The sequence below is a fragment of the Suricata suricatta genome, chromosome 4 (genome assembly GCF_006229205.1).
Source record: "Suricata suricatta isolate VVHF042 chromosome 4, meerkat_22Aug2017_6uvM2_HiC, whole genome shotgun sequence".
NCBI classification, from domain to species: domain Eukaryota; kingdom Metazoa; phylum Chordata; class Mammalia; order Carnivora; family Herpestidae; genus Suricata; species Suricata suricatta.
The window spans coordinates 2,849,547-2,875,746 of record NC_043703.1 but is presented as its reverse complement, the minus strand read 5'-3'; the positions used below and the strand labels follow the sequence as shown (position 1 = coordinate 2,875,746).

Sequence of the window (26,200 nt, the reverse complement as noted above, 5' to 3'; positions counted from 1 at the left end):
CGTGGCCCCTCTCCAGTTTCTAAATGGCGCCAGAGTGCGCATTCCTGGCATCCGTGGCCCTCTGCAACTCCTCGCTTCTTACAATCGACTCTTTTGGGGTGAAGACATTTGCCGATTTCTACCTTACACGCCTTCCCGAGAACGGCGGCTGTTAGCTGCCCTCTCATTAAAATAGATTTCAGGGGTGTCCAGCCCAGAGGCCGTCCTTCTATGTCCAGCAGGAGCCCTGAGGGGACTCTGTCCTGGCCCGACCAGCCTGCACGGCCGCCTGGAATCCCCTTTGCCAGTCTCCTGCCTTAAAAGCCAACATTGAGGGGCACCTGGGGGGCTCAGTTGGTTAAGCATCCGGCTTCGGCTCAGGTCATGACCTCATGGTTCGTGGGTTCAAGCCCCGTGTCGGTCTCTGTGCTGACAGCTCAGAGCCTGGGGCTGCTTCAGATTCTGTGTCTCCCTCTCTCTGCCCCTCACCCTCTCACACTCTGTATCTCTCTCTCAAAAATAAATGTTAAAAAAAATTTTTTTTAAAACCAACATTGAAAACCACCTTCCAACTGCTCTGGTAACACCGATGTTATTGCACTTCTGTAAGTTTAGGGCAAAGCGCAGGTACAGAGGAATTATTTCTAAGAAGGAGGGAAAGCCATCCGCTCAATAAAAGTCTAGAGGCATCATTTTTGTCATTTCCTGCCTCCGGAGGCGCACCTGCCGGCCGAGAGGAGGCTGCTTTGATGCGCGCATGCGCAGCCGCTCACCTTCCGCAGGTGCGCATCCCCAGGAGGCTGCGATGGGCTTTCGGAGGCCCGCTCTGGCCGCGTGCCCCCTGGCAGGTCACTTCACCTGCTGTGCACATCTGTGCCGCGGGGAGGGCGGCTGTCCCCAACAGGAAAGGGTGTTCGCGCAGCGCCAGGAGCAGTACCCATCCGCGCTCTGCAAGCTTTCTGTGCCCCGCACGGGAAACGTTTGCTTCCTACACTTACTTTTCATACATTCTGGCGGGGGGGGGGGGGGGGGGGGGGGGGGGTAGTTCTCGGGTTGCCAGAATGAAAAGTATTTAAGTGAAGAGGCATCCAAATACTTTAAGACCTTCACTTTTTTACTCAAAATCCCAGGAGGAGAGTGGCTTCATGTGAGACTCGGAACCACACGGGGGGAAAAAAATCCTCAAGGCCTTGTTCATTTCATAAATAATGTATTTTATTTTATTGCATATGGCTGTTAAGGAGCGCATCCATGATCAAGCCAGACTAGATACAGTGCACTACTCTAATTCCATTTGTCGCCGTCTCCAGCAGTATTACATGGGCCCTATGTACAGCGTGGACAGTGGAAGACAGAGCAAGGAAGTCTTGTCATATCACAATAGCAAGAAATATATTTAACATCTTGATATCCAGAAACAATACGTACCCCAAAAGAAAACACTGTTTAATAACTGTTAAAGTTTATATAGCAAAAAATATTTTAAATTTAAGGTAAGTCAGGCAAAATGTACAAAGATCCAATGTACATTGCAAAGTTTTAGCAAACATAACATTTATACATTTTGGTTCCATTCTGTAAACTAAATTAAAAATGTAAATATTGCATATGCCTTTTTTTTGAAATGTACAGGATAGAGGAAAATTTTAGTATATTATCAACTTTTTCTTTTGCTTCTTGTAAGCTGCAGTTAAGAACATGAGCCTTTGGAGAGAGGTATGACTATTCTAAGGATAGAGGACTAATTAAATACACATCATACACTGTATCCCAACAGGGTCCAGATTCAGGCCCACTGTACCCAGGGCAGGGGGGGCGGGCGGGGAGGGGGCAAGAGGGGGTGTGGGGGAGGTTACATAGCGAATACCACCCATCGATTCCGAGTCCCAAAACTAAATAAATCCAAACTTTAGGATGTTTTTATACATTTTAATAAAGTATATGTATTATACACTGAAATTGACCTTCAAACTAAGATAGTCCGGTCTATATGCTGTTGTGATGTGTAACTTTAGAAAAGTAAAACTTTAAAAAAATGTTTGGGGGGGTCACTTTACATTCAACTTTGTCTTGCGATTACAATCCTCTGTTCTAGAAGTTCAGTACAGAAGCAGGAAGACTTTTGCATTGTCGTTAAATATATTTTTAAGACATTGAATTTATTGGTCTTCCTCTAAAAAAGCCTCATTTTATTAATGCATTATTCTATAGTGATATATATCTATATATTTATATATTTTTTTCTCCAAAAAAAAAAAAGAAAGAAAGAAAAACAAAGCTCCCATCTCCAGTGAATGCGTGTAGCCTCCCCAGGCCCATCCGCCAGGAGGCCGAGCGGACGCGCCCTTGGGAGGGGGTCTGCAGCCCCGTCACGTGGGGCAGCGAGGCCCGTGACCTTCTGCCGGGCCAGGCAGCAGTTTCGAGGACGCCCGCAATGACTGCCACAACACTGATCTTTCCAGAACACTGAAAACACAAAACGAGGGTCGTCTCGCCAGGAAGTTTTCCGACAAGTCACAGGTAACGTGAGGTTCTTTGTCCTCCTCTCTTTCTTCTTCCCTTGACAACAGAGGGGCCGGGATACCTTTACCAAGTTCTTTCCTTCCCTTTCCTTTTTCAATTTTTCTTGTTGTTTTTTTTTGTTGCTCAGGCCACCTCGTTGGCCAACACGGTAGCGTTGAGTAAAGATAACACATTTTTGTCAAACCTGCCGAAGCTGTGACCGCCGTGAATCACTAGCCTATGTGAGTTTTGGCTAAAGAAAGGCAGGCTCAAGGTTAAGGGGGCAGAGACACTGGCGCTTGTAAATAGTATCAAAGCCTTTTGCAATCGGATGTACCTACATAAACATCTACGCAGAGAAGATCAAACAAGTCTGTTAAAGGTAAAAAGATATATTCACCCCCCCAGACCCCTCCCTTCCCCCCGCTACCCAATACAGTTGATGATTTTCAAAAGTAGGTTGCTTCAGTTACATATAATTATTATTATTATTTATTAACCCATCTTCGAAGTCTAATCCCAAAGTGCATTTCCGTTGAGAAGCGTCAGTCCCGCACTGGGCTCGGTCTGAGTAAACACGCAGGTACCTGGATTGGATCCACGGAGCCGCTGCGTCCTGGGACCATTAAATAAGGCTGAAGGCCGCACTCAGACACACTCAGCAGACATCTATGTACAGGAGGTCCTGCCGGCCCCCGGCCGCACGAATCCGGCTTCACCTGACTGAGGTAGGACTGTGGTCGTTTTGAGTGCATGCCGGTAAAGACCAGATTGTACCACTCTCGGGTGTGGGAGCATCTCCCAGCATGCTGAGGGGCAAAACTGCTCAGCCACAACACAGGTGAGAAGACCCCGGCCACGATCTAAAGGGCCAATGGAAACGTCCGGTTCTTGAGAAGGCCTGCTTCGGCGACTTCGGTGAAACAGCAAATGCAACACGGCACAAGCAGCAGAGCGGCGCGTGCCCCCGCGCGAGCGAGGGGGGGCAGGTGTCCTTGTCCTGGGGGTCCAGAGTCCACCATGGTCCTAGGTGTTCCAAACGTAGTCCTTGCTCAGATCCAAAAGAAAATCGTAAGCAGCTTCAGATTAAAAAAACAACAAAACCACCGAGCGTCTTCTCGTAAAGTCATTCTCTGATGCGCGAGGTCAGGACGACGGAGCCAGACAGATCCTCACTCTGGAAAAGAAAGGAGAAGCGTCAGCGGTGACCGTCCAGAGCGCAATGTCCCTTAGAGACAAGGGTCCTCTCGGCCGCCTTCGCCACGGGGGTCCCTTGGGAAGCAACCACTCACTCATTCCGTTCCCCGGGGACAGCCGGAGGGGGAGCCCCCCACCCCCGCCCCCACCAGGGTCCCAGGAAGGGCGGCAGCCAGGCGAGAGTGTGGCCAGTGTGCTTGTGAGGCCCGGGCAGAGCGGGATGCCCTTGCCCTGGTCCTTGGAGAGAGAAAGGGCGCTGAACTCCGCCCCGGGAAGCCCTTGCACAGGGTCCTCTGTCCCTGAAATGACTGTGCCGCACCAGCCCCTGCGGAGACACGCCCCAAACCCTCCTCATCGGCCCGCCGGGCCGGGGCCAGGTTCCTGCACCTACTCCCAGGAGCCCCGTGGCGACAGGGCCTGGAGACCGGCCACCAGCTCCCACTGCGCCCTCCCTTCCAGGCCCGAGGACTGAGCTCCTGGGACCGGTTCCCAATTTCCATCGTTTCTGGCATATTCCTACTTTATACGCTCCTCTTTAAGGAACTGACCGGCTTGAGAGACTGACATTTCAGGGCAAATTGTCTTTTTAAGCTTTTGGTTGCTTTTTTTTTTTTAAGATTATTTTGAGAGAATGAGCAGGGAAGAGACAGAGAGAGAGGGAGGGAGAGAATCCCGAGCAGGCGCCAGGCTCTGAGCTGACAGCTGACAGACAGGCCGCTGCCACCGTCCGCCGCCCACATACCTTTTCATGACTCTTTCTTTAAACATTCCCCTAGAATACAGTATTTCGGGGTAGGGCTACCATATTTTATTATTTTCACAAAGTCCTTTAAAAAACAGGCAAACTGTTCCCCAAAGTGGAAATAGCAACCAAACTCTGTCCTGGGGAAAGATGCGCCCTCTAGCTGGCTATTTCGTCACTGTCCCCGTGAGGGACCGCGTGAGGGCCCAGACCCCCAGGTCTGCGTCCCCTGAGGAGCAGGCGCTCGCTAGGACCCACCGGGGCCTTGCGCCTCTCCCCAGAACGCGCATGTGTTTTGTCACAGAGGCCCTGAGTGCCAGGTGAGCCCCCAGCCGCCCCGGAGCAGGTGGCCAAGATGCAGTCGATCTGCTGACCCAACAGTTTACTTTATTTTTGCACGAATGATGAGCTAAATGTGGCTGAAACGCCTGCTGTTATCCCGAAAACAGCAGGTAGATCCCTGACCCCAAACGTCAGCGCACTCCTAGAAACGCGGGTGAGTCGTTCCCGGGAGAAGTACCTTCCACCGCGACCAGCACCGCGGCGAGCTGGCCCGCGTGTCAGGACCGGACGCCTCGCTGTCCTGAAGCAACCCCCACAGTTACATCCCCAGCTCTAGCAGGTGATCTTTGTGACGGGCAAGTGTCAGAACCTCATTCTGTGCTTGAGCAGCGCCGGAGACCCTGGACTCCCGCGCTGGTGAGCTCCAGGAGGTCTCCAGGGCCAGGGCCTCCCTGGGCCCCCCAGGGTGCTGATGGGGGAAGGGAGACCCCACAGGCCCCAGACAGCTGGCCTCTTGCTGGGAGGGGCAGCAGCCTACACACCTGGCACTAAAGGCTGGCCAGGCCACGGTCACCAGTGGGGAGAGCTAAGGGCATGCCAGAGCGGGGGGATGGGAAGGACCACGACTCCTGCAGATGCTAGGCCCTGGGCTGCCCACTAAAGGGGGGGTAAGGACATGATCCCGCACAGGGGCAGGGAGGGCCCCTGATGCCCGGGGAGGCGACCACGCCCACACAGTGAGTGGCACCTGCTCTTGGCCGTGGGCAGGAAGAGGTCAGCCAGCCACCAGCGCGGAGGCCGAGGTCAGCACGACGTGTGCAGGGCCCCAGCATGCTGACAGGCACAGATATGCATGAGCAACCCCCCCCCCGGGACCGAGGGCCCCACGGCACCAGGACCCGGGTCCACGCGGCCGCCCAGCCGTGCTCCCAACTCCCACCCCTCGGTTTGAGCCTGCGTGCCACCCCCATGCCCTGCGGTCCCGGGAGCCGGCGGAGGCCTCATGCCCAACAGAGACAGCTTGTGTTCGTCAGGCGTCCTTGCTCAGATGCAGAAGGAGGGAGGGAAGCAAGGAGAAGGCTGGGCACACCCCAACCAGGTCCCGAGGACCATCACTGCTGAGGAAAAGGACACGGACAAGACGGACCAGAGGTAAACACCACCAGGAACATGCACACACTTACTGCTCATTTACAAGAACAGTCGGAACGCAAATGAGCAAGAGAGCTGTCCTCAGAGGCCTCACCTTCACTCTGCGCGGCTTTACAAACGAACAGAAAAAAGATCTAGAAAGAAACAGGAAACGCAGCACTACCCAATCTGTCCTTAAACAAGAGAGGGGGCATCATCATGGCGGACGGCAGGGAAGTCAGACCATGGACATGGCCGCCACGGTGCGCCGGGCCCACGATGCCAGACAGGTGCCTGGAGAGGACTGTGCGCATCGGGACCAGAGTGTTTCAGGGGTGAGTCAGGGAAGCCTGCGCCAGGGCAGACGGGTTCCGGCACAGTGTGAGACCACGTTCCCACCCAGCGCCTCCCTGTTCCGAGTTCCCATGAAGGTGGGGTCTGCAGGTGTCGGGCTTCACGGTCAGTATTTCAGCGTCCAGAATTCGGGGTACAACACTGTCTGTGAACACACCAGTTCTCTCTGAAGAGAGCCTCGTTGGGCGCCCACATTCCACGCGGGGCCCCAGGGAGAGCTCCAGGGAGGGCTCCGCACCGCCTCACTCGGGGCTCCGGGCGAGCCCCCCAGGGGCCCTCCGCAGGCAGAGCCCCCACGGACTCTGTGGTGGGTGGGGGCTCACAGCTGCACGGAGCAGCGCCCCCCCCCCCCCAAGAAAGCGCATCTGCACTTAGTAGGCACAAACGACTCAACATTTTCAGGCACATGTGAATCAGGGGTGTTGCACTTACTGACCAGAATGACAAATAACACAACATACTTCTCAAAATCAAAATTTATAATTCTAGCGGCAACTATGATTGGAGAGAAAGAAACCTCTGGCGAGCCCAGACGTGTCCTTTGGCCTACTTAAACCTTTGATGTGACACACAGGATTACAAGAGAAAATAAACTTTTTTTCAGTTACATGAGAAATTCCTAGAAAAATAAACCTGATAATTCAGTATCTCCTTACTTGACTAAAAGCAAAACACTGTTGAAAACACCCAAAAAAAAAATAATAAAGTAAGGTTAGGTGTGATAACCAGCAAGCCAGAGATTCTAAGAAAAACGGTTGCTTGAACTTTCATTTAAATAGGAAAAAAAGAACTTAAAAACAGGGAGGAAGTAGTTGCCCAGAACCAACGGGGGGGCAGTAAGTTACCAACCCTGCTTGCGAAAGGCTGGCGCGTGTCTTTTATAGGAGATCCCACATTCTACTTTTTCTATTTGAGAGAAAGAGCGAGTGTGCCAGGGGGGAAGGGGGGAATCCCAAGCAGGCTCCATACTCAGTGTGGAGCCTGACTCAGGGCTCGATCGCACGACCCTGGGATCACGACCTGAGCTGAAATCAAGAGTCGGACGCTCAACTGACTGGGCGCCCCTGAGGCCACCCTTTCCAGACCAGTGAGATCGTTCCCTCCTGGGAGCCCTGCTGGAAGAAATGTGCAGCTAGATGGGGCGGCAAGAGGGGAGGGGTGGGGGGAGAAGGCGTAGCCCTGGGGTAGCGCCGAGGTTCATGAAAGGCCGCTCTCCTCCTTCAGCTCCTGTCACCAACCCTGTCTTAGTCGCGGGACATGGTAGCCGCCGGGTGTCCTGGCCTGGAAGCTGCTGCCCCGAACCTTCTCGCCATCGGGCAGAGACTTCTGCAGGCGGGGCCTGCGCCACCTCCACCCCACGCCCGGCCTTCCTTTCTTCTCGGGGCTTGGTATGGAACAGCCCGACGTGCCCGTCCCCCAGCCATCTTCTACGGCTCGAGTCCTCCACCAGGCCGGCCGGAGCAGCGTCCAACGGCGTGGGAGAAACATCCCTGGTTTTTCCTCAGCACAGCCCCCGAGGGACAAAAGTGCCCCTGCAGCGCTGGGGGGCCCTGCTCTTAAGCCATGGAACGTCAGACCTGCAGGTGGCAGCGAGGTGAGGGCGCACCGGTGACTGGTCGGCAGCCACGGAGGGCCCTTCCCCAGGGCTCTGCACGCAAGGCTCCCGGGGCCATCGCCCTCCGCTCCTACAAGGAAGGAGACGGGGGGGGGGGGGGGGGGGGGGGGGGGGGGGGGGGGGGGGGGGGGGCTGAGGAGGGGGACAGGAGGTCCACAACTGTCCCATGGGCCCTGGAGTTTACACACGTTACAAAACTCCCGCAGAGACACAAAATGCCACCCAGGCGATGGCTTGCTGCCACTGGCACCTGCCTGCCCCCTGCATCTGGCATGATGCTTGTCAGGCCCCGTCTAAAGCTCTGATGAATTAAGTTGAACTAAAAGGCCATGTGGTTTATTTTCTGCCACATCTCACAGGCAGAAAAGTTAACAACAACAACACCACAAAGATTTCTAAAGGGGCAGGGAACTTAGAACCGTCTGAGGCCCAAGAGAGAAGAAAGCCCTTCACCCCACAGCAGAGTGACATTCTGAGGAAGGGGTCAGTGAAGTTAGGCCAAATCTGGGCTGTCACCTGTTTCTGTCAATAAAGTTTTATTGGAACATGACCACGCTCATTCACTTGCCTATGGATGCTTCTGCATTTCAGCAGCAGAGGGGTGTGGTGAGCAGCACCCCAGCCCCCAGCACGAGGAAGGCCACCAGGAGCAGGATGAAGTAGTCAGCTCCGTCGGGGTGTCCCACCTGGAGGCTCCCCGACCCCCCTGAATACTCTGCGAGCTTGCGTCCGTCAGAAATGCTGCCCTGCCTGAACACCCTGCGCTCCCGCCACAGGCCCCCCTGGAAGGGAGCAAGGACGCTGTAAAATCATTTACAAGGTCGGCACACTTCGGGGAAAATCTCCCTTACCTCCGGCTCTTTCATTCGGTGTTTCACACATACCACCAAGTACTAAGTACATACGATTATTACAGACATCTGACGGCACTGCCCTTTCAGCTGTAACAGAGGGGAGGTTATAACACACTGGGCCTGAGATTCCAGAAGGGCCCAAATACCCCGATGCTCTGTCTTGGATCATTTGTGAACAGACTGTGTTCCATTTCTGTGCTGAGAGACGGGACAGACAGACAGCTGAGCCAGGTGCGAGCGCGTGAGCTAAAACTGCAAATACTTTACGAACAGTGCGATTCGTTCCTCAGATTTAATGCATTATTATGTTTAGGAGTGTATACTGATGCAAAAGATGAGTATTTTATGTAGACTACAAAACTGATGCTCTCAAATCTAAATATTGTTCTTCCTGCAGAATTAAGGAGTGTACAATAATAATTTATTCGGGCGCCTGGGGGGCTCAGTCAGTGAAGCGTCCAGCTTCGGCTCAGGTCATGATCTCACGGTTCGTGGGTTCGAGCCCCGCATCAGGCTCTGTGCTGACAGCTAGCTCAGAGCCTGGAGCCTGCTTCAGATTCTGTGTCTCCCTCTCTCTCTCTGCCCCTCCCCTGCGCATGCTGTCTCTCTCTCTCTCTGTCTCAAAAATAAATAAAAACAAAAATATTTAAAAATAATAATAATTTATTCAGTATATATCCACCCTCACAACACCCTGTTGTTACAGATCACTTCAGTTGCACCCTCCTTTCCTTCAAATAGCTAAATATTTAAGAGTTACTACTGAGGTTATTTTACTTTTATGACTCCATTGCTTTGTCTTTATTATTGAAATCAAAATAGGCATTTTCTGGAAGTCTGAAATTATGCCAAATACCACTCAAATAATCTCCGTGAAGACGAAACAGACCTGTGAGTACGGTGGAAACGGTATGCCTTCAGGATTCTAACATAGACTGGGTTTTTCACATTTAACGTACATTAGAACTAGAATGTAATAAGCAATAAAGTGCCTGTCTCTCATCACAAGAACAAAAAAGAAATGTTTAAAGAAAACGGGGACATTCTGGAACACCCCCCCCCGCCCTGCCTCGCCCCTGCCCAGCGATCTCCTCTAGGGAACGGGGGTCCTGTGAAGGGGCCCCCAGCAAGACCAAGGCTGAGGGTCCCACCCTGCCAGCCCCCAGCCACTTCCCACCAAGGTCACTCATCTCAAAAGCATCCTAGGAGCTCAGGAATGACTCAGGTCAAGCCTTCCCCACGCCTTAAGCCACATGCCATTCCAATGGCTCACTGTGACCTGGGTGTGGACGGTCATGGCCGTCCGCGGCACGGGGGTCCTGGGGTCGCCGCCCACCTGCCCCTTCCTGTGGAAATGGGGACACCGCTCTCCTTCCCTGGAGGCCCTCCCTGGGCCACTGGGCCAGCACCCAAGGAGACGCCATGTATGAACGTCCCAGACCAGGAAGTCCAACGCCGTCTAGAGACTCTCCTGGTGCACAGGCTCCCCCTCCCCCGCACAGCTCGCCCCGGGGCAGCTGGGTCCCCCAGCTTTCTTCCAGCTCCTTTCAATGATTCCTGCACGTAACCACATGTTTCGTTCTGAACTACAAAGACTTCTTCTTAATAAGCCCGGGCGGCCCTTCGCTGCCAAAGAAAGCCGGACGCCTCCCGCCCCCTCTCCGGGCACGTTTGCCATCGCGGCCCTTTCTTCATTGAAAACTATGCCCGCGGTGACGTCACGAGCAAGTGCAACTCGAAGCAGCAAATAAACAACCGCTGAGCGCACAAACACAATGGCACACAGCTCCCGGTGGGATGAACAGGCTTGTTTTAATTGGACGGAGCAGAACACAGCAAGAATTGTTCCTCTGGGGGTGACTCCAGGCTAATCGTGCTGGAAGGCGGCACGGAGTGGGGCCACCAGGCCCACCGCGGACCCAGACCCTCGACAGGGGTCTCCGCCCCTCAGCCCAGTGCACCCGGGGAAGCCCTCAAACCCCTCGGAAAATCCGCATCCAAACGAGCCGCTATCTGCTAACGTTTCGGTAATGAGAAATGACAAGTGCTCAGTTACCAAGCGTCTTTGTCACGTTCGGCTGCGGAGAAGTAAACCTGAGGAAGACAGCAGGCGTGGACTATGATCTGGACGTGCCCCTGGAGCAGGGACAGGGGGCTGCGGGTCCTACCGCCCAGCCCCACGCCCAGTCGGCAGGCGCCCTGCCCCCACCCGCACCCCTGCCCCATCCTTAACCTGCAGGCGCCCTGCCCCCACTGCACCCCTGCCCCATCCCTGACCTGCAGGCGCCCCACCCCCACCCCCAGACAGCACGGGGTGCAGTAAACACCTGCACTGCTCTTCCAGCCAGAACTATGGTGTCTCCCTGTCATTCTCGCTGGGAGTCCCAACAGAGTAAGGCTGCTTGGAGACTCTGCTCTGCGGCCTCAGCAGGACTTGGTGGCCGGACCTGGTGGACATTTCCCAGCTCAAGTGCTGGGAGGGACCTCACACACCAGGGGCCCTGGACCCCACGCTGGGGTCTCCCAAGGTCTCCTGGGAGATTGGGAAGAGCAGGCGAGTCTTGACCTCCAACTCCTCCTGGAGGCACACGGGGACCCCGTGAGACACACATGATCACACGCGGCCCCAGAGAGAAGAAATCGAGAAGGAACCAAACACCCAACCGCAGAGGGACACAGCACCCCAGCTGCCGAGGCCCGGGAGGGGTGGACGTCACTCCGGAACTGGACGAAGGCCCGCCATCAGCCTGACCTGTCCCTCGAAGCCGGCAGAATCTGCTAGAACTTTAAGAGTAGATTGAAAAGAGGGGTGCCTGGGGGGCTCAGTCGGTTAAAGTCCAACTTAGCTTAGGTCATGATCTCATGGCTCATGGGTTTGAGCCTGGGGTCGGGCTCTGTGCTGACAGCGTGGAGCCTGGAGCCTGCTTTGGGTTCTGTGTCTGCTTCTCTCTCTGCCCCTCCCCAGCCTGTGTTCTGTGTCTCTTTGTCTCTCAAAAATAAATAAACATAAAACATTTTTTTTGAAAAAAAAAAAAAAAAAACAACCAAACAGAGGGCAACAGGAAGAAAGTCAACTGGCTCCACCGAGCATGGGGAGAGCAGGGCCGCCAGGGAGCTGGGGTGCGGGAACCTTCAGGGCTCCACGGCCAAGGGCAGAACCCACAGGGGCCCAGACACGAGCCTGGAGCCGCCCCACCCGCAGACTCGCCGCCACCAGGCCTCGAACATCGAGCTCAGACGTCCCTGAGCAAACAGAGACATCAAGGAGGCCCACGGGCACAGCCTATTTTCCAGAACTTGCCGGGAGAATCTAAATGTCACCTCTCTGGCCGGGAGGAGGGGAGCACCGCCTGAGGGGCAGGGGCGGAGCCCACGCAGGGAAGAGGCCTTCGGTTGGTTGCCGGCGGGAACAGGATCTGGTTTCGTCAGCTCCACTTGCCTACACCAGCTTTCGCGTTTTACATCATCTCAGAAACACTAAGCAAACTGACCCTGAGTCCTAAGGACAGACCCAAGCCGCCTGCCAAGTTTGTAACAAGCCACCAGGACCTGCCGGCAAGTCTGTCCTCCTCACACAGCGGAGGAGGCAGGGCCTCGACGCCGGCGGCTCGCCAGCTCTTCCCACGTTCTGGAAGCCGGGGCTCTGGCTCGCCCCATAGGAGCCCTCCTGTCAAGGGGGCTCTCGACGGATACAGGGGAGAGGCAGCTCCGTGGGAAATGCGGAGTCTGCAGAACGCCCCGCATCGGGGCTCGGGTGTCCGTGGCTGCATGGATGGGACGCACCCACAGTTTGTCTGGGGGGGGGGGGGTCCTTCTCCCCCCAGAGAAGGTGCGGGAAGCACCCATGGTTTGTCCAGGGAGGACCTTCTGCCCCCAGAGAGGGTGCGGGGTGACCTGGGAGGCACAGAAGCAGGTGGCAGCAAGCTGAGCGGCCAACGGCTCCCTGCAGGCCCGGAGAGGCTCTCCAGCCTCAGGTGGGTTGGTTGGTTTTTGAAGATTATTTACTTATTTTGGGGGGAGAGAGAGAGAGAGAGAGACACCACAAGCGGGGGAGAGGCAGAGAGAGGGAGAGAGAGAGAGAATCCCAAGCCGGCTCCATGCTGTCAGCACGGAGCCATGAACTTGAGCCAAAAGTAAGACTTGGACGCTTAACCAACTGAGCCCCCCAGGCACCCCCAGCCTCAGTTTTTTCCTTTAACAATAGTAACATAACAACAAGAACGCCCCCCGAGGAGGCTCTGAGGACCCAATAACATTGAGATGACAAGGTGCCTTATAAACAGGTATTCAAGGAGGCATTCTGCAGAGAGGCGCTCTGCCGTGGGTGCCGTGGGTGCCGTGCGTGCCGTTTTCCATCTCCCGGTGCCCCTCCCCCGTCACCTCTCAGGGCCTCAACCCACATCCAGGCCGCCGGTCATAGGCTACTTTTGAGAAGGAAGCTCAGGAATCTCTGTGTCTCTCACCAGGCAGGGAAAGACACAACGGCAGAGTGAGAAGACTGCAGCAGAGAAGCGTGTAAATGCTCTACATGTTGTTCCAAAGGCTGTTACACTTTACACCTGTCACATATGACCTGAGGTCTTCACAGTGACTGGCTGGACTCCACAGGTCACTGGCCCTGCTCACGCCCCTCTCTTCGCCTCCTACCTTCCCTTCGCCCCTCGCTGTCAGTCACACTGATCCACTTCTTATTCTGGAACAAACCAGCAATCTTCTGCCCCCGGGCCTTCCCAGGCCAAATGGCATCTCCCCCTAATGACTACAAGACCTTCCTCATCACCTTCAAGTCATCTCCTTTTCCCTCCCCCTTCTCAGCCTTATTTTCTGGAGCATTTATCACCACCTACAATACCTCCTGATCTGAACACAGTTAAAAATTAAATTTATTTCCCAGGTTTCAAATATAAACTTGAAGTTATATTTGTATTTGAACGGAGTACGTTTTGTTTTTCTTTTCAGCTTGGAAACCAAACCTATTTCTTTATAGCCTACACTTAAATATTTTTCAAATGAGCGAAACATTTTAAAAGTATTTAGCAAGTGCCACCTGGCAATTTTATAATGAAAACGTATTTAACAAGCTGATTAAATCTGAAAGTCGAAGGGACACCTAACCTTTCTGCCTCGGCCCCTCGGGCCCACAGCCTATCTTTCCACTCTCCGGAGCTGCCACTACGTAAGTTCCTCTTGGTTTAGGTTTGTTTGTTCTCCGGAAAGAACAGTTAAAAGGTGGGGATGTGTAAGAAGGACAGGAAACTTCCCGGGACCAGCTCCCCCGCGAGTCTGGCGGGCTGGGGACACAGAGCTGCCCCGCCGACGGGCGGCCCTCCTCCAACCACCGCGGTCCTGGTGGAAGAGGGCAGGGGTCCGGTCAGGGGCAGGAGGCCCAGTGAGCACAGGGGGCGGCTGGTCACCAGGGAAGGGGGCCCCCGCGGGGGACGGGAGGGCCTCCCTGGCCGGGGCACGGATACTCACAAAAGGAAGGGATCGTGCTTTCAGAAGGGCTTTGGGTCCACCTGTCTACAATGGAAGATGCAGCTTAAGAAAATACAGCCCAATTTGGAAAGGATCAGGACAGTGACTAGAATCTATCCGTGCACTTTGTCCGGAAGGAGCAGCGGTGGACAAGCAGCAGCCGTGAACATCTCAAAGCTGAGCTTCCCACATGTGCGGCTATGAAAGCTCCAGGTTCTAGAAGAAAGAGTGAGTTTGCAGAAAGAACTCGAATCGGACAAATTACAGAGAGAGCATCTTGGGGCGCCCAGGTGGCTCAGCTGGTTAAGCGTCCGACTTGGCTCCAGCTCAGGTCATTATCTCACGGTCCATGAGCTCAAGCCCGGCACTGGGCTCTGCGCTGATAGTGCCTGCTTGGGATTCTCGCTCGCTCTCTCTCTCTCTCTCTCTGCCCTTCCCCAACTCACACTCTCTCCTCAAAATACAGAAACATTAAAAAAAAAAAAAGAAAGAAAGCATCTTTGTTCTCAGGAGCGGCTGGTGAGCCAGGGAGAATCAGATGGCACAGGAGAGGGAGGCCAATAACCGAGTGCTGGGAAGTTTCTGGAATATGAGCCCTGAACGCAAAGACGGCACAGAGAGAAATCCCAGGATGGCTGCCTGGGCAAGGCTGCCCACAGGTTACAGAGGGCCACAGCCAGGAGCTGCGAGTGTGGCGGCGGGGGACTCGACACTGGAGGGCTCCTTCGGAATCTTGCAGCAGGGCCCTCCACCTCCCTGCGCGCTCGAGGGGCTGCCCAGGACACAGACGGCCTACGCGGGGGGCCTCAGACGGCCCGTGCGGCTGCTGGGGCGTCTGCACAGACTGAACCCCCACCAGGGGGCTGGCTCAACCCTCTTCAACTTGAGGAAATGGCTGAAGAACCAAAAAATTGTGAACGCTGCAGCCCGCAGACAGACTCCAGGGTCGTGGGGGCGGGGCTTATCACCCAGAGTCGTTCTAGGAGCCTAATTAAATCCTCCGTGTGGGGAAACTCGGCTATTTTACTGCTGCGACTATTTCATTTGGAACAAAGACTATTAATAAACCAGCCGTGCTGATAAGCTAAGCTACAAATAATGATAAGAAGTAAAACGGAATGAGGGTGAGTCAGTTCTACTGTATCTTTAAAATTCTGATCTGACCCTAAATACCAAACTGTCATTGCATTTGGGACCTGCGCAAACTTTAAATGAGCATGCTCATTTGGAAAGAGTTGTCAAAATAAGTAAAAATCTAATGAATGTTTTCAAATTCATTAATGTTTAGTAAAAGGCGAAAGATTTATACAATCTGAGGAGAAACCAGAGCATGAATTCATTAATGTTTAGGACCTTGTCAGGCTCCCCAAATATTTCCACACCATGCATTATTCAAGTTTTAACTTTTTTACTGAACCAGCTGAAGCTTGTTTCTGATGCTGAGTGTAAAATCACTGGATTCTGCTGGGTTTATAATATCCTAGAGGGGCAAGTGATGTGAATTTACAGTTTCGCAAGTAATGGATTCGGCTAAATCATGCCTAAAGGTTTTCAATCGAACTGTACCTACATTAGAAGCTGACTTAGCAAATGAAAGACCATTCTTTGTAGAAGTGCTCAACAACCTTACTGGATAAACCTAACTGGAACAGAGTATCAGCAGCTAAAGGATCCCTTTTCTGTTTCATTTGCATCACAAAGCGCTACTTTAGGTCACTTTTATGCCAGAAAACAACTTTCGAAAACCCTGCGGTCATACACGAATAAAACAGAAGCCGACATTGCCACAAATCACCTGAGAAATTCATCCTTTAAAACATGCATCGAGGGGCTCCTGGGAAGCTCAGAAGGTTAAGTGTCTGACTTCAGCTCAGGTCATGATCTCACAGTCTGTGGGTTCAAGCCCTGAGTCGGGCTCTGTGCTGACAGCTCGGAGCCTGGAGCTGCTTCGGATTTGGATTCTGTGTCTCCCTCTCTCTCTGCCCCTCCCCCACCTGCTCACGTGCTCTCTCTCTCTCTCTCTCTCTCTCTCTCTCTCTCTCTCTCAGATATAAATAAACATGAATTAAATTTTTTAAAAAATGCATCCAGGCTGTAATGTTAGAAACTGACCACCGGAATCTCCCTTTCTAGAAATTTCTGTCATCTTGGGAGTTTGGGAGCTTCCCCGAGTTCCAGCGCCTCCATTTATTTTCACCGAACAAAATCAAGCGGCTGCGGGCACACTAATCCATGGCTTGTTTAATCCCGATTATTGCTCTGAGTTTCTAAAGCACGATTTGCACAGGTTTTAAACTTAGTAAGAACATCCTGGCCTATCTCCAACCCCTCGCCCCCTCCTCACCACCGCCCCCCACTCACCCAGGTCCCGAGAGAGGACAGAAAGGAGGCCGGACAGGTGCACCGCACCCAGGGCGAGTGGGCGTGGCCTCCACAGCAGGCCTGGGAATTCCCGGACTGACAACTGTCCCTACTTGGGGGGCTTCCCCCACCCACACCGGACAGGGCAGCCCTGCTGGGTCCCCAGGCTGCACTAAGGAAGGGACCCAAACCTCACCCCTGGAAAGGTCGCAGGCTTTATCAAGACTCCCGACAGAGCAAAGCACATGAGAACCTTCCTTCCCACGGCTTTTCCATCTAACGCGGTGAGTGCTCCACGGGGCCAGACCCAACACGGGGCGCCCGGCCTCTGCTCGCCCCAGAGCCCGGGATGGAAGCGGCCCCCATCCCAGAGGCCAGGTAGATCACTGGTGCTCACGGTGGCAGGCGTGTGGCCCCGGGGGCTGCCATCTGCTAGGAAGGCAGAGGACGCCGGAGAGAGTGACAGCCAATGTAAACAAAACCCTGCGTCACCCGCTAAGCACCAGCCCGCGGAGCCCCGTTACAGTTTTTAAAAAATAGGCAGGGGGCTTGCACGGGGCTTGCACGGTTTTGTTTGTTTAGTCTTCCCTCGCGCCTCTGAACCTGGGGGCACAGTCCCCTCATCAGGAAGGCAGAAGAACCCTCTCTCCTCATATAAAAATTCAGTTAAATGGTTTTTTTTCTCAGAAGAAAAGTCTTGAAAACAAAATGGGCACTGGTGAAGTCATCGTCCCCAGAAGGTCCCCACCCGCAAGGCTGATCAGTCAACGCATCCGTACCTGTCCTCAGGCAAATTCGGAATCGGTTAGTTTTTAAACAGGCTCATTCACTGTTAAACAGGCTAAGGACTCATTTCTTAGAAAACCGCTAATGGACTTGTTCCTGATATTTTCCTTATGGAATAAAGACACCTCGCAGTGAGAGTCCAATCACAAAGAGCAATTTACATTCCCAGATACTAGAGGCTCTTCCATTTGAATCATCCCAAGAAACTTCTCCTTTTTTCTGTTTCTAACAAGTTAGCACAGGATCTCGAACGTCTGCCAAAGCTTCGCTCTTCTACCTCTCCAGTCAACGCGGACCGCGTGGCGTGAGCAGCCGAGTCCCCCAACTCACAACACGCTCCCTTATTCGGGGGCCTCAGCCTCCTCTCTCCCTGCCTGTCCCTGGACCTTTCAGTCTGTGCATGAAGCAGTTTACTAAAACGTCCCCAAGTAAAAAAGACAGAATGCCACTTCACAGATGCTGGGTTGTGCTGGAAGGGACAGGACGTATCTTGGGAGAACGCTATTCATCAGTACACAAAAGACCACAGGCATAGAGCACACTCTATTCGTTCTTGATAATATTTGCAAACATTGCTACCAGCCAATTAAGTGGCAACCTTGGAAAAGACGTCTGACCTCCCTCGGCCTCTGCGCTCACAACCTGAAATGAGTTACGTGTTACCGGCAGTCCCCAACCCTTCTCCTCACGCAGAACGACCCTGTGTTTTCTTCCGATGGTCTCCACGCTGGGCGGAAAGAATTTTCGTGTATTTGGTGGGAGGGCAGGGCGGAATCCTATCAAGTAAAATATGCAGTTGGTTCGCTGAAATAAAAACAGCCTTGCGTGTGCAGACAACTCCAGGAAGTGCATCTGGAAACCCCCAGGACAGACCAGAGACCGCAACAACTCTGGGACCCACAGACACAGTGACAGCCGCGGAAGCAGTATCCAGTTCCAAGCCCTTCTCACCACCAGGTGTAACACAGGTTTAAACAGTTAGGGGGCTTTCCTTCCACGCCCTCCTTCCTGCCTCACTGCCCACATTGTACTCCAGATGAATAAATAGCCGAGGGAAGAAGAGAGAAATTAAGGAACTATCACCCAAGTGAAGTCAAAAACAAAACGTTACCTTGAAAGTTGCACTGATGCTCTACACAAAACCCTAATGTAACCATTGGCCTTGAGCTTCCAAAGCACGGACCATGTGTGGGACTTGGAGACAACAGTGACCTAATGTAAAGAGCACAGGCTGGGGAACCGAGGTCCGGAGGAGGCTGCTGGTCCATCGGCACCTTTCCGGGGTTCACCTGCTGGCTCCAGGAACTTTGAACGAGTCCCCTGGCCTCTGGAAGCTGCAGATTCCTCATTCCCAAGAAGCGGCCCAGCCCACGTCACCAGGTTTTGGATTATCATGTGATTACATACGTAAGAACATATCTAAACCCTATGAAGCAAAGAACACCACTTTCTGGATTTTGAACAGTTCTTTGGATTTTGATCTAAAGGGGACGGGGCGCGCAATAATCTTTCGGTATTGATTAGAACAACGGTCACATTTTCATCATCTCTAGCTGTAGCTGCCTTCTTTCACTCATTGTCCATCAGTTCTGATATTGCTACACGTAATTTGGAGGCAAAAGACGGACTGCTTTAAGTAACTGCTTGTAAGTCTGCATTGAGGTAGCTCGGTATAATGTTCACAAATATTAAAGATCATGCATTAATACCCTGGAAAAGCATAACTCATCCTTAAGATAACCATGGGCTCTAAGGTAACAATTAAAATCACATAAGATAATGGAACCTTCATAATCCCCATTTTTAGCCACGGAAAACATTGAAATTTTTAATCTCACTCAAGTATTTATACCAGTACCATATGGATAGATCAAAGCAACAGTAAGATTATAAGTATAGTTAAGGATATAAAGTTTTAACATGATTAGAGAATAGAGCATTATTCAGTAGTTGATTCTCAATTTTTAAAACATTCACACCAAGCCTCTCGGAGCATGACCATGTAAGAAATGGACCCCCCCCATATTTATTTCTGGAAAATGTGATACTCCTTAAAATCAAGACTAAAAAAACCCCGCCAGTATTTATAAAGTGCTATAATGTGGTCATTCATCTTTAAAGTATATTATGTACCACAGTCTTTGGCCAGCTATTCCAAGTCTCAGTAAAAGCACAACAGGGAAGGCATATTTTACAGTCCGGTCCGTGGGCATGAATATCACATGTGGCATGAGAAAACAGGGCCACATCTGGAGACACGTTTACCTAATCAAGTATTACAATGTCTCTGCACATGTAGAAGCTACCTAACACAAATTTTATAATTTTCAAGTCCAAGAAATCGGAACCACTAACTGGACTGTGTTTTACCGCTGGTCAACACGCAGCCTGGGAACTTTAAGCCAACTCTATTTGAGCATCCGCGTGTGATGCGTACACCGTATCCCCGGAGCAAGATGACAGCGCACAGCGCACGATCCGGCTGCCTTGACTCGACTTCCTTCCGCCTCTGATTTCGGCGTGCGGCCCACACGCGTCTCTGCGGCTCTCTAGGAAGAGCTCGAGTCTTCAGGACAGTTATGAACCCCAGCATTTCCTCCAACAGTTGCCAGAAGCAAAGAGAACACTGAACCCAGGCTCCAACAATCTACCAAAAACAAACCACCGCCATCTGGCCGGACACGTTCCGCTGAATAAAACACACACAGAGTCTCCCCCATTTAAATTCGGCTCGTGCTGTTTTCAGAAACCCACCACCTGATCAATAAACCTGCTCCTAACTGATCATTGTGGAGGCTCAGAAAACTCTGTTTTCATTTGCTTATTAAAATGCCAACATGAAAACGCCTACCTCGCCCACTTGGTCTAGAAAAACACACTCTATTCATGTCTGGAGGAGAGAAAAATCTACAGAGTTTCCCCTATTATTCGTGGCCTCCCTTAAGACCTGGCTTTGGGGCGGGGCTTTACGTCCCTCTGAGTTTCTCCCCACTCCACTTGGCAGGGCAGATAAAAGAGTAAAGTTACATTTTCCCTTAAGTTTCTAAGGTGGAACGGGAACACTGGATTCTGGGCTACCCCCCCCCCAAAAAAAAACAAAAAAAAAACCCACAACAACAACAACAACAACAAAAAACCCCTCTCCACTTGCCAAATCTGATACCAACAGTTAACTGGCTCTTGGAACCTGACTCCTACGGAACATGCCTTTCTGGAACCCTAACAGAAAACCCACTGCGGCCATGCCGTCACTAAGTGCTGGAAATTCTCTGCAGAAGAGCGAGATTCATCTAATACATATAATTCTGAAGAAAACAGAGCATTAGTTACCTATTAAAATTATTTTCAGGAGGCGTGGGCCTGTGGAAGGGCAAATAAATCCAACGCGGGAGGGGTCCCTACGGCATCCGACAACCCAACAAATCCAACCCAGGCAGGAGCGGCTATTCGAACTGAATCAGCCCGAACCCTGAAACCCAGGCCAGCACCGGACTCAGCAGCTCCAAGTTCAACAGGGTTCTGTTTTCCTTCTAACACATCCCACGTGAGGAGTCAACACTATCCACTTCCAAAATGTAGATTCTAATTCTAAATTTCCCTGTCGACAGTATCTCGTGGTACACACACAAACTATCTCGAGACAGTTTCCGCATGAGGATGCCGTTTTCCTCGGTTGTTATTCCACTATGTAATTTAAAACAGTACTGCCTTGCAATTGATAATTATCTGTGAACAAAATCTCAAGTTAAATAAAGAGGGTGAAAACGCGGTTCCCAGAGACTGGAGTGGAATTGGCAATCAAGCAAAAAAGGCATGCAATTCTTAAACAGGTCTTTGCTCCGTTTTCAGAGAACTAGAAGTTGTTGTTTTTATTTTGTTTTTAGGAACCCTCATTGGCAAAAGTGACTTTCCCCGAAACACTCCTGGTTTCAAGGTAGTAAGGACCAACAGCGTCTTTGGATCAGCAAGATACTTGAGAAGAGGGCTTGACTTGACTTTCATGATCTCCTGGACCTCCCAGTGGCCAGAGGGTTACAACTGCCCCATTTTACAGACGGGGAGAGTGAGAGAGAGGGGTTAAGTGGTTTCCCTGTGTCACACGCTGACTCACTGAGATCAGCAACCAGAACCCGGTTTCCTGATCCCTGGCTTAATGCTCCACACACTCCGCTTCCTTCTACGAAGTACTATTTTTGTAAAGGTTTCTCTTTCAATAAAGGATAAAGGAAATAGAACGAGTCACGTGACTTTCATTCACGAAAGCCTGTGTGTTTTCATCAGCACCTTGGCTGTCTGTTCCTGGGAACGGGGCAGGAGCCTGTTCGCTATTATCTTCTTCCGACAAGAGCTGGCCAACCAAGCAGGAAGCAGGCGCAGCCGAAGAAGAAGGGGCATGTGGCTGGTCAAGCCGCCTTGCTGGGGTTCTAAAAATACGCCAGTTCTTTGTTTTAAGCCTTCCAACAGGCAATCTTTTTAAACAGAAAATCGTGACTGCACTGGGCCTCTGGAACGCTTCCTCTTACCCTAACCTTCTCTGCACACAGAACACACACATGTCCTCCGCTTGTCACACAGAATTTAAACAGCAGATGTCCTGCGGTCACTCTCACCTAATCTGCCTTATACATACCTAGAAACCCATTTTAGTATACAAATCCCACCAAGGGGACCACTAAGATCGCACCTTTTACGATACACACCCACCTATCCTCAGAGCACAGAAATGCATAAAGTTAAGTTTTAAATGCTGTGTTAAAGCATAAATCCAGTACTACATTTCTAGTTCCCCAAACGGCATTCTGACACACTGGCTGACTTCCCTACACACACACACACACACACACACACATCACCCTTAAGGTATACTAACTGTCTCCTAGAAAACCCTAACACCAAAGTCCCACCTTCCCCAATTACACGGCAGACAACTTACCAAACACTGCAGGAATGTCTTTGCTACCACTTATGCACTTACGCACACGCCCCGTGACCCCCAGTTACTCTGCGCTGGTATAATTCATGACATCTCCCCACGTGGAGCTCCGGGAACACTCACACCACTTCTCACGGCCTGGGGAGTTCTTTTCCTAGTTCATCTTCAAAGAAGTGCTCTGCAAGCCTTCCTCTCATACATCATCCTCCCCCAGGACACTTATCTCCTGTGAACTTCTCATTTATGAGCACCACACACAACCCTCTCCAGGCACACGTGAGTGAGCTACGTAAAAGTGGACGTCCGTTTGGAGTTTCTCACTGTTTCCCCCTGGCTCTGCGGACCACAGTTCAGGGGCCACATGCATTAAAGATGACATCCTGGTCTTTCCTATCCTCCTGTTCTCTGGTTCGGATAAGCTTACTAGAAATCCATTTATCATGTAGTCGTCTGCGCAGACTGTGGTTCTGGCACAATGGATCAGCTGCAGCTTTCCTTAAAAATAGTCCTTTTCCTTCTTTCAAGGGTGTTTACCAGAATGCCCACAGACACCCTGGACGACCAGCTGCCACACCCATCTCCGTCTGACACCTGGAGCACGTGACCACCGCCCTGGCCTCAGTCCTGAATCCTATAGGTCGAAAGGAATCGTATACTAGTGGGAAAACAGAATCAGCTAAAATCAGGTCTCCAACTCAACTTCTCTCCCGCGGTTTAAAATGTTCCCGAGTCGGAAAAGGGCCTTATATCGTAACACGTGGATCACGTTTCCGAATGTATCTCCTTTATCAGAAAGGCCTTGGATCCTCCTCGGCGTGTGGATGCAAACCCGTGAGCACCCCAGCTCCTCCAGGAGCCGCTCCCCGAGCCCTCCGAATCCAGGCTGGGTTTTGGCCGCCTACTTTGCCCAAAGGAGTAAAAGGTGTTGGGTTCTCAGGCTGCTTTTCCGATGAGAATCAGATTTCAGCAAAACCTTTCTGGTTCAGGAAGGCGAAGGCCTACACCCATCTGGGCACACTGAGAAGAATCTCTGTGTGTCCGCCTTTTTTCTCCACGCACCTCCAGGCATGCTGCCCAGGGTGCAGTCCTGGATTCGGCGGACCCTCCAGCTCCAGGACTCACCGGCAATTTTCTGCAAGTGCCTCTACTGTCCCACTGAACTTTAGGGAAAGTGACCTTTAGTGGAGAGTCATGGTGTATGATACCGTCTGACAGGTTCCAAGTGAGTTCATTAGATGCTAATGCACCATATTCCAGCTAATTCTCTAGGACTCTTCCCATCTCTTATTCTGCAGTTTTATCAAGAAGGTAAAGAGCTCTTCCTCTATTGTGTTAGAACAGAGTGTCTCCTCCCTGGCTGTACCGTTAAATCCCAGGGACTACCAGTCGCAGGCGTGTGCTGAGCCTTATGGTGCACTCAGATCCCACTCAGCTGGCCCGTGTTCTTCACCAACAAGAGCTGCACGGACCCCAAGCCGCCTCGATCAGCACCCAGCCGGCTGGTGGCCTCAGGCCAGCGTCCACGTAACGCCGTCACTGCTTTGCGTCCCCTAGATCCCACGAGCCTCCACTTCCCTAGCAACCCCCCACCGCCACAGAAAGATCCAGAATTAGAAACGTGTGAACTGAACATTCCCCCCCCTCTATTTCCTCCCCGCCCCCAGGCCCGTCACTCAACATCTGAGATCCTCGGATCCTCGGAACACGCCGGCACCTCCCACTCTTCACGGACAGGTAACGAGACCGCCACCAACAATACGGGGCCCCGTCCTGTCCCACGGTTCTGGAAAGGACCGGGCTGCAGTCTTCCACCGGTTTTCTCCCAAGCACGGATTCTGAGTCCCATCTGCGCGTCACCATCCCCTGGGCAGACTCTGGAAACCTCTGGTGCCTGGGCTCTGCCTCACTTGAGTGTGCCCTGGGGGAGGCCCGTTCCTCACTCCTCCTCAGGTGAGTCGACCAGGGACAGAGCCAGCAGAGGACCGGCCCACCCCCCACCCCAATGGCACCCGCACAGCCTGGGAACTTCTTAAGAACGCACCTTCTAAGCCACACCCCAGACTGACGGCATCAGGATCTCTGGGGCTTCACACAGCCCGCCCATCCAGGGTTCTAGCAAACAAGACCAGGTGACTCCCAGACAGGCTCAAAACACAGTCACCATTTCAGACCCTCGGGAGGAAAAAGAGTGTCTCCCATGGAAGAGCCCCTGCAATGCTTCCCCAACTGCTCCCTGCGGTGGCCACCACATGGAGGCTCCTTTTCTAAAGGACTCTCAGATTTCTGTTCCTGAACTCTGAGGCTCAGCTGCAATCAGGTGGGACCCGGTTCCAGGGAGACAAAGAGACAGGGGAGGGACCAATCAGGACTTTGGGTCAAGCACCCCCAGCCCCAGCTGGCACTCTGGGGTGAGGGGGGTGACCTACGGCCGCAACCGCCTTGTGAAGCAGGAGAGGAGGGGGTGTGGGAAAAGAACAAGAAGGTGGGGCCAAAACAATAAATCCCAATCTCCCACGTGCCTGAGGCTGCACATCCAACTCAAAGACCCCTGGGCCACTTTGGCCACGGAGCCAAAGATAAGCAAAAGGAGGAGGCGTGCCCACGATTCTAGCGCCTGGGTCAAGATAGCAAAGGAGGGAAGGAGATCCCCTCCCCTGAGATCCCGCCCCGCCTCCCGCCATCCGCAAGGTGCCAGGGCCTCACCTTTCACGATGGTGGCCTCCTTCAGGTGATGGGACAGGAAGTCGATGCTGGCATAGGTGTTGGCAGAAGGCAGGGCGCCAGGGCCCGGCCCCCCGCACACCCCGCCGGCGCCGCCGCTCCCCACAGCGGCGCTGATGAGACCCCCGAGGCTGCGGGTCCGGCCCCAGGCGCCCTTGTCTCCCTGCGGCGGCGGGTGTGGGTGCTGCTGCGGGGTCGGCGACAGCCCAGCCTCGTCCCTCACGTCGATGGCGATATAATTGAGGCCGTTCTGGAAGCCGGCAGAGGTCTCCCTGCGCATGGGCGAGGCGCTGCCTCCCGGGCACCCAACCACGCCCCCGGGCTGACTGGGCAGCCTGGGCCGCGCCTGCTGGGGGGGCGGGGGCTGCACCTGGCGGGGGGACGTGGGGCGCTCGTCGCCCCCCGCCAGGCTACCGCTGCCGCCCCCTTCGCTGCTTTTCCTGAGAGAGACGTTTTCCACAGAGGCTGAGTTGTGGCGCTTCGGGTTATGGGCGAAGGAAGGGGACACGGGGGTCACAGTGGTGGTCGAGGAGAAGGTCTCGGAGCTGTGGCGGCGGCGGCCGCCCTGCGGGTCTGCGCGGATGACCTTGGCGCCCCGGTGAGGGTCTGGGGGCTGGCTGGCCTGCAGGAAGGCCTCCACACCGGACACCTGCTCCATGAGACTCAGCCTCTTGACGCCGGCCGTGGGGCTGGCCACGCGGGCACCTTCCGGCTTCGGGGGCGCAGCGATGGGTTGTGGCGGGGTGGCAGCCACGCCGAAGGCCATCTCGGTGTAGTCACCATTGTCCCCAGTCTCGGAGGACGAGGAGGAGGCAGCGCAGGGGCCCTGGGGAGGGGGCGCCTGGGGCAGGCGGTACAGCTCTCCCGGCGGCGGTGGGGGCTGCAGGGAAGAGGCGGGGGCGGCCGGGCGTGGGGGCAGCGGCGGGTAAGGGGAGGAGGCTTCGGGAGACAGGAGGGCGTCCAGGGAGCCCACGGGGTCCCGGCCCCGGCTGCCCGGCTTGGGCGACTTGGGCGAGCTGAAGTCGAGGTTCATGTAGTCGGACAGCGGGGAGCGCTGCCTGCTGTCGCTGCTGGTGCCCGGCGTACCCGAGCCCAGCGAGGAGGCCGGGCTGCTGGCGGACAGCAGCGACGACGACGAGGCGGCCGAGGCCAGCAGCGGGGGCGCGGGCGGCGACAGGCGAGCCCCCGCATCGCCGAAGTCGATGTTGATGTACTCGCCTGGGCTCTTGGGCTCGGGCGGCAGCGGGTGCTCGTGCATGCTGGGCAGG

At 53.5% G+C, this 26,200-nt stretch overlaps 1 protein-coding gene across 1 annotated transcript in view; it reads right to left on the bottom strand.

Moving 5' to 3' along the window:
* Positions 1 to 1,172: 1,172 nt before the first annotated feature.
* Positions 1,173 to 26,200, bottom strand: part of IRS2 (insulin receptor substrate 2) — a 26,522-nt gene continuing 1,494 nt past the window's right edge. Inside the window, exons 2-3 of the mRNA XM_029936443.1 lie at positions 24,915 to 26,200; positions 1,173 to 3,658 (exon numbers count right to left, since the gene is read on the bottom strand). Of these exons, the coding sequence (XP_029792303.1) occupies positions 3,654 to 3,658; positions 24,915 to 26,200 (1,291 nt within the window). The 3' untranslated portion in view covers positions 1,173 to 3,653. The remainder of the gene's footprint in view (positions 3,659 to 24,914) is intronic.